At 37.6% G+C, this 13,844-nt stretch overlaps 1 protein-coding gene across 10 annotated transcripts in view; it reads right to left on the bottom strand.

The window, feature by feature from the left end:
* Positions 1 to 13,844, bottom strand: part of CADPS2 (Ca2+ dependent secretion activator 2) — a 313,909-nt gene that overhangs the window by 163,079 nt on the left and 136,986 nt on the right. For all 10 annotated transcript variants that reach the window (XM_006771421.2, XM_015568920.1, XM_015568918.1 and 7 more), the window contains exon 7: positions 570 to 636. In XM_006771421.2, the coding sequence (XP_006771484.1) occupies positions 570 to 636 (67 nt within the window). The remainder of the gene's footprint in view (positions 1 to 569; positions 637 to 13,844) is intronic.

Raw genomic sequence — 13,844 nt, forward strand, 5'->3', positions numbered from 1 at the left:
TTTGTGCACATTTTTTTTAAATGTAAAGGGTCAAAGCAATAGTCAATGCCAAGAGCCTTTTCAGAAGCTGGCAGGTTCTGTAACGGAAGGGAAATGAGAGGACAGATAGATCAACTCTGAGTCGTTCCCTGGATTCAACTAAAGTAGTTCCTATTTCACTTTTGTTTCTATGCTGAGGTTACGCATAACTTCTTTTAATGGTCCCATTAATTTAAAAAATTTAGCAGTACATGTCTGTCCACGTTTTAGGGAAAAAATGAGGAAAACCAACCCGAGTGTACAAATTTTTGTGCACTGGGCCTCTAGTTTTTATAATATTCAGGCATCATCTGCCTTTTTCACAGCTATTCTCTTATAAGTGTACAGTGAGTTTTCCAGAGGCTAAATCTGACCCAATATTCAACAGATCGAATGTAGGAACTGATATGAAAATCCAGCTGTTTTCTATAAAAGCAGTCACTAAGCAGATGTACAAAAGTATGAAGGCCACTCGTTTCACTAAATAGTTTGGTTTGGAAAATAGCTGTTGTATATAAAAACAATTAAGTAACAGGAAGAAATTTACTAACCTGAACAAGAACAAAGTAACGTTTTTTCCATCTTTTCCAAACCTTCTGTCCAAGGGCATACAGATACCTGTAAGAAAAACAAACAAGCAAAGTGTACTTTACATGTGTAATCATATTCCTCCCACCGGTTTTTATCCTGGAGACCAGCCGGTTTAAGGCAAAGTCTAGTTAATTTGGAATCTGAGACATACGCAGCTTTGGTATTACAAAATGACTGAGCTTATTCTGGGTTCCTGAAAGGCAACTGATTTATGTAGTTAGTTCACACCACAAACTGAACAAAGTTGGAGTTAGAAAGGATAATTAGGGAACTAGTAGGAACTTTAGTCTTATAGTTCTAGAGGCCTGGTGCACGGAATTCATGCACTTGAGGGGAGGTCCTTCAGCCCAGCCTGCGCCCTCTCGCGGTCTGGGAGCCCTGCGGTTGATCGCCCCATAGAGGGAGGCCCTGTCCACCGCCACTGGCTGGGTAGCCTGGGCCTCCCTCTATGGGGCAATCGCAGAGCCCCCCCGGCCAGTGGTTTGGGTCTCCCTCTGCGGGGCAATTGTGGGGAGATGGCGGGCCCTCCCGACCAATTGCATCACACCCACTTTGGCGGCCGCAGTCAGTGCTGGGTCGCTGCAGCGCTTGCGACCCAGGAGGGACCGAGAGGTCAGCAGTTCAGCCTGCTCACCAGTCCCTGCTCACCTAAGCCTGCTGCGCACTCGTCCATTTGGTTGTTTTGGACGTTACGGACCCTGGCTCTTTATATATTAGGATACTTCTCAGGAGAGACAAAGGCTAGGGTTTAAGAATAGAGTACTCAATGTCTCAGCTGTCAGTGTGGCCTGTAAGGACCCAGATATAGAGTAAAAACCCAGGGTGAAGAGAAGGGTCATTGACCAGCAGAGTGACCCAGAAATGTGCCTGCACCAATCTCAGCATCCATGTCCTCAACTAGCAAATAAAAGGATGGGAGTTGCTGATTTCTAGGGTCTGGATCAGCCCCATAATTTTGGGGTTTACCTGATTTACAGGATCATCTTGCTGAAAATTTCCCTAATTACAAAATTCTGATAACAATGAAGGCGACACGGTGTAATTTAACATAGTTTCAATCAAGGCTTTTGTTTAACTCTGCAATGCTATTAGTAATGTGAATTAAAATGATTAAAGTAGTCAATCATTTGAAAATAGAACTGACATTCTTACTGAATATACAGATGTAAGCTTAAATATCAAGGGAAAAGAAGAAATTAAAAATTAATCAAGGGAGAGCATGTCATGGAGAGCTATTTTAAAATTATACCACAACCCCCCCCTCCACACACCTCCTATAAAACTAGAAAACATTGTTAGAAGTTTAAAATATGACAAATAGAAGCTTAATTTTTAAATCAAAGTAGGATTTTTCAATATTTTATCACAATCTCTTTTTCTGGAGTGAAGGTTTAACATTGTAGATGCTGTTCAAATGAACTCAAGTTACATACAGAAAAGCACTGCAGCTAATAGTTTATTTAAGGGCTTAGTCTCTAGACTTTCACAATTTGTAGAACTGAGATGGTGGCTTCAACTTTTAGTTTCTGTCTTATGAAAAGAATTCTCTTGTGCAAAACAAAGCAAACATACTGCTGTCCCCTCCTTGAAAAGTAATAGGCGCTGTTGGCTAAGGCGTGTTGAAATGGACAGGCACTCGTATTCACTGTTAGCAGTGCAACATGAAATCGCCTTTTTGCAGGCTAGCGTAGCAATACGTAGGCACAGTCCCAGCCTTTCATCTTGGAACTTATTAGGGAAATAATTAGTGGGCTACCTGGATACACAGAACAGTGTTGTTTACATGATTGAAAACATCACAACTTAAGTGCCCAACCTACAGTAGGTGAGTCGCTTAATAAATGTCATAGGCATAGAAATACCATGCTGCCACTGAGATTACGTTTTGATAAGGATAGCAACATAAAGAATATCTCAATGTAGAATGTTATATGAAGAGAGATTCAAGACTACAAAGTGTAGGTAATGATTTGGAATTCGTAAAACATATTTGAAAATATAAGTAATAGTTATCTTTGAGTGGTGGGATTGCAGATGATTCAAGTTTCCTTCTTTAGTCTCTGTATTTTATAAATTTTCAGAATCAAACACACAAAAAAGGATGAAGTTATTAAAAGTCAAAATAAAAACTAGGCTCCTGCACTGGAAAGCATCCCCCACGCTGCCCAAATCAATTAGCTATTTTCTCCCAGACGCATCAGCTAGCCGAAGTGCTTGGTAAACTTGTACTTGGCTCTCACAATACCCTTAATACTGTATCGTCTGCACTTGTGCATGTAATGGGAACTCAGTTACTGACTGAGACACCTACCGCTACTGTTCTCACCTGCTCGCTCTGTCCTCCTGAGGTCCCCTGGAAGCCCGGGGCCCCACCTTTGCTCTACCCTCTGATTTCTTTTCTGCGAGTCTGGTGAAAGGTGTTGAGCTGCTCTCTTTCTGTCTTTCCTATGTAATTCCCCTCTCCTGAAATGCACATATCCAACCTCTTGTTACAGGGTTAACAGCAATGACCTTGGGAGCTACATACTGTGGACACAACAGATGCCCTCTATCAAAGGGCAGTAGCAAGATGTGCACCAAATAGCTGCCTAGAAGCCACAGAGGGCATTTGGAATGACCTTTGCCTGTGACCACAGCCTGTTTCTCAGCTCCTTCAAAGTGCCTCACTTAGCATGTTGCCGGGCAACTGGGTCATACATAAGTGAAAGTGAATATTGATACACAGGCCATCAACACCACAAGCAAGTCAAGGGCAAGTCTTGCTGACAAGTGAAGGTATTGCATAAGGAATAATACCGTCAGCTGCAACATCATTCAAAATGATGGCTCAACAAATCTGGAATGAAAATGGATGGTTTTTCTGAAGACACAAAGCAGAGGGGTGAGTGGATGCATACATGTGCACACGAGAAGATGTTCCACGGTAGAATAAAAGACAATTCAAGACTGGAAGCATTTGAATGTTGGGCTTTGAGGTATTTTGGGCTGTGGAACTATGAAAAAGAATTCAACTGAACATAAACAGAAGTCATAATTGACTTAATATATCTAGAGAGTAACTGGTCAAAAGAGTTTTAGTCTCTGCATAAGAAAAAATTTACATTCAATGAAGATTAACTGTCCTTTAGTTTTCATATTAGCCAGGCAAAAATTTAATGTACAGCAAATGGAATAAAATATATCAGGAAATATAACTATTGAATAAAAACACATCAAAATTAAACAAATATGAGTTTTTAACTATATGGATGAATTCTGGAATTAGGTACCACGTACCACTGTTTAGCTGTGTGTTTCCTCCCATCCCACTGGTATCAAAGCCGATTCTTGGCATAACAGACACATTTATAAATGAGCGAAGAATAAAGAAAAAAGATGTTCATTAATATTGTTTAAGAGCAAAATCTCAAAACCATCAAAGAATCAAACAGTATGAAACGATAAGGCAGTCATGAAAAGTGATGCCAAAAAAGAATGATATGGAAGATTATGTTAAGTTTAAAAAAAAAAAAAGCAGTTGCATGAGCTTATAATATATGTATGGGAAAATACCTCAAAAGATGTAGCAAAATAAACTTGAAAAATATTTAATAACATAAAATGTAAAAGATAACACAAAATAATTTGGCTGGTGAGATTAAATATAAATTTCATATTCATTGTGCCTTTTTTACATTTCCACATTTCTACACTGAGCATGTCTTCCGTTTTTTTAAAACTAATGTTTATTGGTATAGTTTACATGAAGTAAAACTCACCCTTTTTAGGTTTATAATTTGACGAGTCATGTGATCAATCACCACTACAATGAACTTTCAGAACATTTCCATCTCTCGAAGGTTGCCTCATGCCCTTTATGATCAATCTCCTACTCAGATTTTTTAGCTTTCAGGTTTTCGTTTTCCAGAATCTCATCTAAGCAGAATCTCACAGTTTGTAGCCTTTTGTGTCTGCCTTCTTTCACTCAGTATAAAGCTTCTGAGATTCATCCATGTTGTGTTCTATATCAGGAATCCCTATTTACTGCTGAATATTATATTTCACTGTATGAATTTACTTCAATGTATTCATCCATTCAGGCTATCATAAATAAAGTTGCTATGAACAATCATGTACAGGTCTTTGTGTGGGCACATGTTTTTCATTTCTCCCAAGTAAATATCGAGGAGTGGGACTATTGAGTTAAATTGAAAATTGTATGTTTAACTTTCTAAGAACCTGCCAAATTGTTTTCCAAAGTGGCTGTAAAATTTTGCAGTCCTAGTAGCAATGTATGAGAATATACCCTATTTTATAATCAGAAAAATTACGATTATTAAGGATTTGGGGAAAGTAGTCATTACGGCTCCATAAAGAGTATTTGTGGTATGACTAAGCTGAATACCTATAGACCAAAGATGAGGATTTTTGTCCCTTTATCTTGAGCTCCGTGGAGGACTCATAAGCTATTGTTAAATGGGTTTTCCTGTGTTCAAGCTATTCTCAAGTTCTGGAATCTGGAGCAGTTTAATTCTTTGTAGGTGAGTGGTCTCATCAGCTTTGGGAAGGCTGAAATGTAGAGAGGAAGGGAAAAGGAGCCAGAATCACTTAAAATGTGTTTGCAATCCAATAATCCATTCATGAGAAAGTATCTGTAAAGAAATCAAAATGCTTTTCCCCCTATCTTACCTTTATGACTAGCATTGCTGTTGAATCACAGTTCTTTTATTTTGTTTGTTTGCTTTTTTAAAATGTTCAATGTTAGGTCACAAATTATCTCCTTTATAGATAAAAATCCAATAAGATTTTTTATTTCAGAAAAAATACACTAAAGTTACATTTAACAGACTATGTTCTACTAGGCAACAGATTCTGTTCATTACACTTACATAGTGATGTTCCAGTATTCTTAATTACTGAAAAATGAGTTGCTCTATACAGAGACTGTATATCTATCTATAACAAATTTTTAAAGAATTTGTATACAATGTTGACTTGACTTCAAATAGTCATAAAATATAATGTGATATTTCTTTAATGATTTAGAAATGACTATAACATCTCAGGGTCATTATTATGAACATCAATTATAAGTACATACTTCCATAAAAGGAGATGTGCAATCTAACTATTTGACATACAATGGCAATAGCATTAATTAAACAGATCCTTGGAAACTATTTATTTGCATTTATTTCTGTTTCATAAAAATAGTTTAGATTTTTTAAAAAATTTATCAGGGTGACATTGGTTAATAAAATTATATAGGTTTCAGGTATACATTTTCATCTGTACATTGTATTGTGTATTCACCACCCCAAGTCAAGTCTCCTTCCATGACCATTTATTCCACCTTTAAATAGTTTAGAATTTTAAAAAGTTTATTATAAATTACTCTTGTCATCTGAATTCCAAACTATTTTTTTTTTCTGCTTTATGAAATCTGATTTCACCCAATAAAGACATAGAGAACAACATGTGCATTTGCCATCCTGGAGAGAGAGTACCACTCTAGTGGGTCACAGATCTGTTAGTGGATCTGTTCTGCAGCTGTATTTTTTTCTGAATATATATATTTGTTATTCCTCATCCGATGATATTTTCCCATTGATTTTTAGGGAGAGTAGAAGAGAGAGGGAAAGACAGAGAGAAACATCGATGTGAGAGAAACACATGGATTGGTTGCCTCCTGCATGAGCCTTGACTAGGGCCTGGGCCGGGGAGGAGCCTGCACCCACGGTACATGCCCTTGACCGGAATTGACCTGGGACCATTTGATCTACAGGCTCTATCCACTGAGCCAAACCTTTTATTCAATCATTCATTGATTTAATGATTAACTTAAATAAAAACAACAAAGTTTGCCCTGGTCAGTGTTTCTCAACAGTTAGAGCCTCAGCCCAAATACCAAAGGGTCTCAGGTTCGATTCCTGGTCAAGGGCATGTACCTTGGTTGCAGGTTTGATCTTGGGCCCCAGAAGTAAGTGTGAGAAGCAACTGGTCTATGTCTCTCTCACATCGATGTTTCTCTCCCTCTCACCTCTCTCCTGCCTCCCCTTCCTCTCTCTCTAAAAATCAAAGGAAAAAATATCCTTGGGTGAGGATTAACAACAACAACAAAAGGTTTTTTTTTAAGGGTATGTAAATCAGAGTTGTCAAATACCAATCAATCTGGACGACACATTTAACTGGGTTTTATGTGACAATTTATAATGTTATCCAATAAAATAAATTTTATCACATGGCATGAGAGCAACATTATCTAATGGGCATTGTGAATCTTTTTCATCTTATTTTAAAGATGAAAACAAGTCTTTTATTTTTTATTTTTGTGGTGGGTGTTTCAACATTATTCATTTTCATCATCCTAAAAAATTTGGTTCTAAAAACAGCATTTTTTTTCTCATGCTTATCAAATTATTTCAGTAAAGTACAAAATGGATGAAAAACTAAGGAACAATCTTGGTTTTACTATATTTTCAACTAATCTATTTGAGTATGGACCTAAGGGAACAAAAAAAAAATCCTTAATCAAAGTTAAATTGGATCCAAGAATTATTATTTGACTGGAGTAAAAGAGATATTCTGTTGTACATAATAAATTCCAAAAGCACATATTTTCAACGCTAATTTGTACTAAGTATAACACTCCCATTAACATATTTCCAATGTATCACAACATTCATGTAACTATCATATTTTAAGTTATTTAAAAATAATTGTTCTGATACTATTTAAAAGTGTTTGCTTTCATCAGCACATCCAACTTAAGTAAGGTATTAAGAAGTTGTTCCCTTTGAACAAAAAATTGCCTGCTTAACTTTAAAATCTTCTCCTCTCACACAGGATTAGGTAACAAAGAAATTAGCAGCACTGACACAAAGCTCGGATTTAGTGCAGAAGAGCAAAGTCGTAAAGCATTTGATTTTAGAAATCAGTGCAAACACAGCAATAATCTTAAAGTATTAATCCCTCTTCTAGGGTTGTTTCTAATGGAGAGCACTATTTGCTCTATTTGAAACATAGGAATCAATGCTAGAAACCAGGCACAAAGCCAGCTGAATGTGTATTAATGTTTCATCCACCTGTGACTGTCTCTTTAGCATTTCTAACTATTCTTAGGTCCTGCTCTATCCTCAAGTATCAAAGAGATGAGAAGCTGAATTTTAAGATATTTTATTACACATTTAACCCCTTCCCCAACAATTTTTTTGTTAAAAACGTTTCTTTTTCCGACTAATTTTTTTATTTTGGTTCTATATAGTATTTTTGATGCTGGTTATGAAAACAGTTTGTAACTCGTCTTCCTATAAACCATATTTTTTTTTACCATATTTTCTTAGTATACTCGTCGACGACTGAAAAAGAACATTTTGTGAAAACGAGTATACACGTTTCTGCCGGGGAAGGGGTTAAAATACAATGTGAATGAACAGATCAGGTACGATGCTGTTAGGAAAAAAGCCAAGAGAGAAGAGAAAGAGAAAACAAAAGAATTGTGTTATGGCCAAACTTCATGCCAATGTAGTTACTATCGACAAGGCAAACAGGGAATATTTTTTTCACCTTCTAAATCAAGAGTTATATATGGTCAGAGAGTATCTCAACACTTACACTAATAAGTGTACAATCTCTGTGGGATCAGCATGATTCTTAAAAAAGTTATGTTAACTTAATAAGCCAACTGGAACATTTACCGTAATTACTTCAAAAAGTTTTCATTTGTGGAAAAACAAAAGCAGAGTCCTTATGAAATGCACCAGAATGTTCTGACAACAGGAATAAAAACTTTTCTTTAGGTATAAGTTGATCCTTACAATTATGCGTTATTCTAATAGACTTACTGAGTACAATAAAGTTAGGTAAAAATAAACTTCAGCGAAACAAAAATCAGAAAAAATTACTTTGCTTGTTTTTGTTAGATTTCAGTAGATATTTAGATTGCATAACATTTCCCACTGCAATGCTTATAAAATTATTTTGAGCGCTTTTTTTTACACAGAACCTCTTTCCATATGTTTTTTTAAAAAATAGATTCACATTTAACATGCTGTGATTTGTCTTACTTTAAGAACTCAGAAATTAGTTTTACTAACAAATTAAGCCTTTTTCTATAAATACTATATAATCACAAAAGTTAATGAAATTTCATTTTCTGATTAGTTTTAAAAATTAAGATTTAACTCTTCTTTATAACACAATATATTGGAACGAAAATATATCCCACATTATTTCAGGAAAGAAACAGCTCACATTCTCTATTTATGCCATATTTGATATTAAAAAGGACAACATGAAATACTGTCATTTATTCAAACACATTAATGGCACTTTTTAAACATTTCTAACTTGAAGATCGTTCAAAGAATACTTCCACAGAGACCATGCCTTCTTGAAGAACAGGACTGCTTGCGACTAGGACCCTCGCTTAGCCTCACCACCACCCAATCTGGTCTCAGACAGAAGGCTGGACCCTACAACCACTCGGGACAAAGACCTGCAGACCCACGGACACCAAGATTCCAGACACCCCGGCCACCTCCCTGCCAGCCTGCTGTGGCGGCATAGGACCTGCCAGACCTGTTCTGCGTGAGCAGTCTTCCTGCCTACATAGGGTGGCTGTGCGACTGTGACTCTGGGTGCAGCGTGCACACGGAAGTCTGTTCCCCGCAGCACAGGAGTGGGCCTCCTGCTGACACAGAGCAGCTGTGCAACCCGGCACCCCACGCAGACCGGGACACTTATTTTCTGTGCGAAAGGCAGCACTGCGCGCACATGGGGACTCCGTTTCTCATCTTGCACGCACAGGATCCCTGATTCTCAGTGCACACACACTGAGCGCCTGTGATTACAATTCTTGGCGCACGTGCACACAGGGACCCTGATTCATGGTGTGAGGCCTCACCAAGCTACCGAGACTGTGAAACGCAATCCTCCGCGAACGCCCATGGGGTCTCTGACTCCTGGCATGCTCTAGGAGACTCTGATTTTCGGCGTACACCTGTGGGGACTTCTTTTCAGCATGGCGCAGGCAGGGCCCCTGATTCTAGGTGCGAGCATGAGGCTGCACTGAGCGCTGGTGACTGATTCTCCGGGTGTGTGGCTCCCACCGAGCGACGGCAGCCACACACCAAGAGACACTCGGGTGTCACAATACTCTCACTGCGCATAGCTCAGGCTCCCGCAACTCAGCATTTGGACCTTCTGGTGATATTTAGAATGGGGAGACAACGAAACAATCCCCAGAGGAAAGAAAAAGAGGAATTGCCAAGAAAGGAAATAAGTGAAACAGGCATGCAATATGACAGAAAAATAATTCAGAGTAATGGTCATACAGTTCATAAACCAGATGAATGAGAAAATCAACAACCTATGCAAAAATCAGGAAGAAATCAAAAGTGACATAGCTACAATAAAAAACGCTATGGAAGGTTTCAACAGTAGACTAGAAGAAGCGGAGGACAGAATTAGTGAATTAGAAGATACAAGAGAAAACAAGCCCAATCTGAACACCAATTGGAGAAAAACATTAAAAAGCAGTAGGAGAGGCTAAGGGAGCTTTGGGGCAACATGAAACAAAGTAACATAATAGGGGTGCCAGAAGGACAAGAAGAGCAGCAAGTATTAGAAAACCTATTTGAAGAAATAATGACAGAAAACTTTCCTGATATGGGGGTGAGGAAATGTCAAGCTGTCTTTCTCAACAGAAACACACCAAGCTAGAAGGGAATGGAATGAAATATACAAAGTGATGCAAAGCAAAGGACTGAATCCAAGAATACTCTATCCAGCATGAGTATCAATCAAAATTGAAGGGGAAATCAGGAGCTTTGTGAACAAAAAAAATGCTAAGAGAGTTTATTACTATCAAGTCAGCAATGCAAGAAAAGATAAAAGGAATGCTATAAAAAGAAGAAATAGAAAGGGAGGAACACAGGCATAAAGCACAGAAATGGCTACAAGCAAGTATCTATCAATAATAAACATTAAACGTAAATGGATTAAATGCTCCAATCAAAAGACATCGAGTGACTGAATGGATAAGAAAACATGACCCAGCCCTGACCTATTTGGTTCAGTGGATAGAGCATCAGCCTGCGGACTCAAGGATCCCGGGTTCGATTCCGGTCAAGGGCATGTATCTTGGTTGCAGGCACAACCCCAGTTGGGGGGCGTGCAGGAGGCAGCTGATTGATGTTTCTCTCTCATCGATGTTTCTGGCTCTCTATCTCTCCCCTTTCCTCTCTGTAAAAAATCAATGCTCAGGTTGCAGGCTTGATCCCCAGTAGGGGGCATGCAGGAGGCAGCCAATCAGTGTTTCTCTCTCATCATTGATACTTCTAGCTTTCTCTCTCCCTCTCCATTCCTCTCTGAAAGCAATAAAAATATTAAAAAGAAGAAAAGATAAAGAAAACATGACCTATACATATATGCTGTCTACAGGCGACCCACCTCTCAGAACAAAGGCCTCAACAGACAAAGTGAAGGGATGGAAAAATATCTATCAGGCAAATGGAGATAAAAAAAAAAAGCTGGGGTAGCAATACTTATATCTGACAAAATAGGCCTCAAAGTGAAGACCATAAAAGAGACAAGGAAGGCCACTTCATAATTCTAAAGGGGTGGATACAACAAGAGGATATATCTCTGGTAAACATATATGCACCCAATGCAGGAGTACCCAAATACATAAAAAAGCTTCTGGAAGATGTCAGAGGAGAGATTGACAGCAATACAATCATAGTTGGAGACTTTAATACCCCATTAACATCACTGGATAAATCCTCTAGACAAAAAATTAGCAAAGAAACAGCAATCCTAAAAGACTTACTAGATCAGATGGACTTAATTGATATCTTTAGAATATCCCACCCCAAAACTACAGAATATACATTCTTCTCAAGCTCACATGGGACATTTTCAAAGATAGACCACATATTGGGACACAGGCAAAGTCTCTCCAAATTCAAGAAGAATGAAATCATATCAAGCATCTTCTCAGATCACAATGGCACAAAATTAGAAATTAACTACAATAAAAACAATCACAAAAATTCAAAAACTTGGAGGCTGAATAGCATACTATTAAACAATGAGTTACCAAAGAGATCAAAGAAGAAATTGGAAACAAATGACACTGAAAACACAACAATCCAAAATCTTTGGGACACAGTGAAAGCAGTCCTGAGAGGGAAGTTCATAGCATTCCAAGCCTACCTCAAAAAAACAAGAAAAAATGGTAATAAAGCATCTAAATCTGCAACTTGAAGAATTAGAGAAAGAGGAACAAGAAAACCCCAGAGTGAGCAAAAGGAAGGAGATAATAAAATCAGAGTGGAAATAAATGATATAGAGACCAAAAAAACAACACAAAAGATCAATGAAACCAAGAGCTGGTTCTTTGAAAGGATAAACAAGATTGATGAACCTCTAGCCAGGCTCACCAAGAAGCAAAGAGAGAGGACCCAAATAAACAACATCAGAAACGAAAGAGGCAAAATAACAACAGACCCCACAGAAATACGAAGAATCAAAAAAATACTATGATCAACTCAATTCCAACAAACTGGTCAACTTAGAAAAAATGAACATATTCCTAGAAAAATACGACCTTCCAAAAACTCAACCTGGAGGAATCAAAAAATCTAAATAGGCCTATATCTATGGAGGAAATTGAAGCAATAATCAAGAAACTTCCAACAAATAAAAGCCATGGACCAGATGGCTTCACAGCAGAGTTTTATGAAACATTCAAAACAGAAATAAAATCTATCTATCTTCCTCAGACTATTCCAAAAAATTCAAGCTCTTTCTACAAAGCCAGTATTACCCTAATCCCAAAACCAGATAAAGACAATACAAAGAAAGAGAATTACAGGCCAATATCCCTCATGAACATAGACGCCAAAATTCTGAATAAAATTCTAGCAAATCAAATCCAGCAATACATTAGAAAGATCAAAACCAGACCAAGAAGTGGGATTTATTCTGGGGATGCAAGAATGGTACAATATCCACAAATCAGTAAATGTGATACACCACATAAACAAACTGAGAGATAAAAACTATATAATCATATCCACTGATGCAGCAAAAGCATTTGACAAAATCCAATACCCTTTCTTGATAAAAACTCTCAGCAAGGTGGGAATAGAAGGATCATACCTCAACACAATAAAAGCCATATATGACAAACCCACAGACAACATCATACTCAATGGGCAAAAACTAAAACCATTTCCCCTAAGAACAGGAACAAGACAGGGATGCCTATTCTCACCACTCCTGTTTGACACAGTACTGGAAGTACTAGCCATTGCGATCAGACAAGAAGAAGAAATAAAAGGCATCCAAATTGGAAAAGAAGTAGTAAAACTGTCCTTATTTGCAGATATTGTACATAGAAAACCCCAAAGACTCCATCAAAAAACTAGTAGACTTAATAAATGAATTTGGCAATGTAGCAGGATACAAAATTAACACCCAGAAGTCTATGGCTTTTCTATACACCAATAATGAACTCACAGAAAGAGAAACTAAAAAAGCAATCCCATTTACCATTGCAACAAAAACATTAAGATACCTTGGAATAAATTTAATGAAGGAGATAAAGGACCTGTACTCAGAAAATTTCAGGGCGCTGAAAAAATAGAAGAAGACATGAACAAATGGAAGAATGTACCATGTTCATGGATTGGTAGAATCAACATCATTAAAATGTCCATACTACCCAAAGCAATCTATAAATTCAATGCAATCCCCATTAAAATACCAACACATACTTCAAAGACCTAGAACAAACTCTCCAAAAATTCATCTGGAATAAAAAAAGACCCTGAATAGTTGCAGCAATCTTGAGAAAGAAGAACAATGTTGGAGGGATCACAATACCAGATATCAAGCTATACTACAAAACTACTGTTCTCAAAACTGCCTGGTATTGGCACAAGAACAGACATATAGACCAGTGGAACAGAACAGAGAACCCAGATCGACCCAAACCATTATGCTCAACTAATAATATTTGACAAAGGAGGCAAGAGCATACAATGGAGTCAAGATAGTCTCTTCAATAAATGGTGTTGGGAAATTTGGACAGATACATGCAAAAAAAGTGAAACTAAACCACCAACTTACACCATACACAAAAATAAACTCAAAACTGATAAAGGACTTTAATGTATGGCGGGAAACCATAAAAATAATAGAAGAATCCAAAGGCAACAGAATCTCAGACATATGCCGAAGAAATATAT

This window comes from Myotis davidii, unplaced genomic scaffold (genome assembly GCF_000327345.1).
Source record: "Myotis davidii unplaced genomic scaffold, ASM32734v1 scaffold865, whole genome shotgun sequence".
In the NCBI taxonomy this organism is placed as follows: domain Eukaryota; kingdom Metazoa; phylum Chordata; class Mammalia; order Chiroptera; family Vespertilionidae; genus Myotis; species Myotis davidii.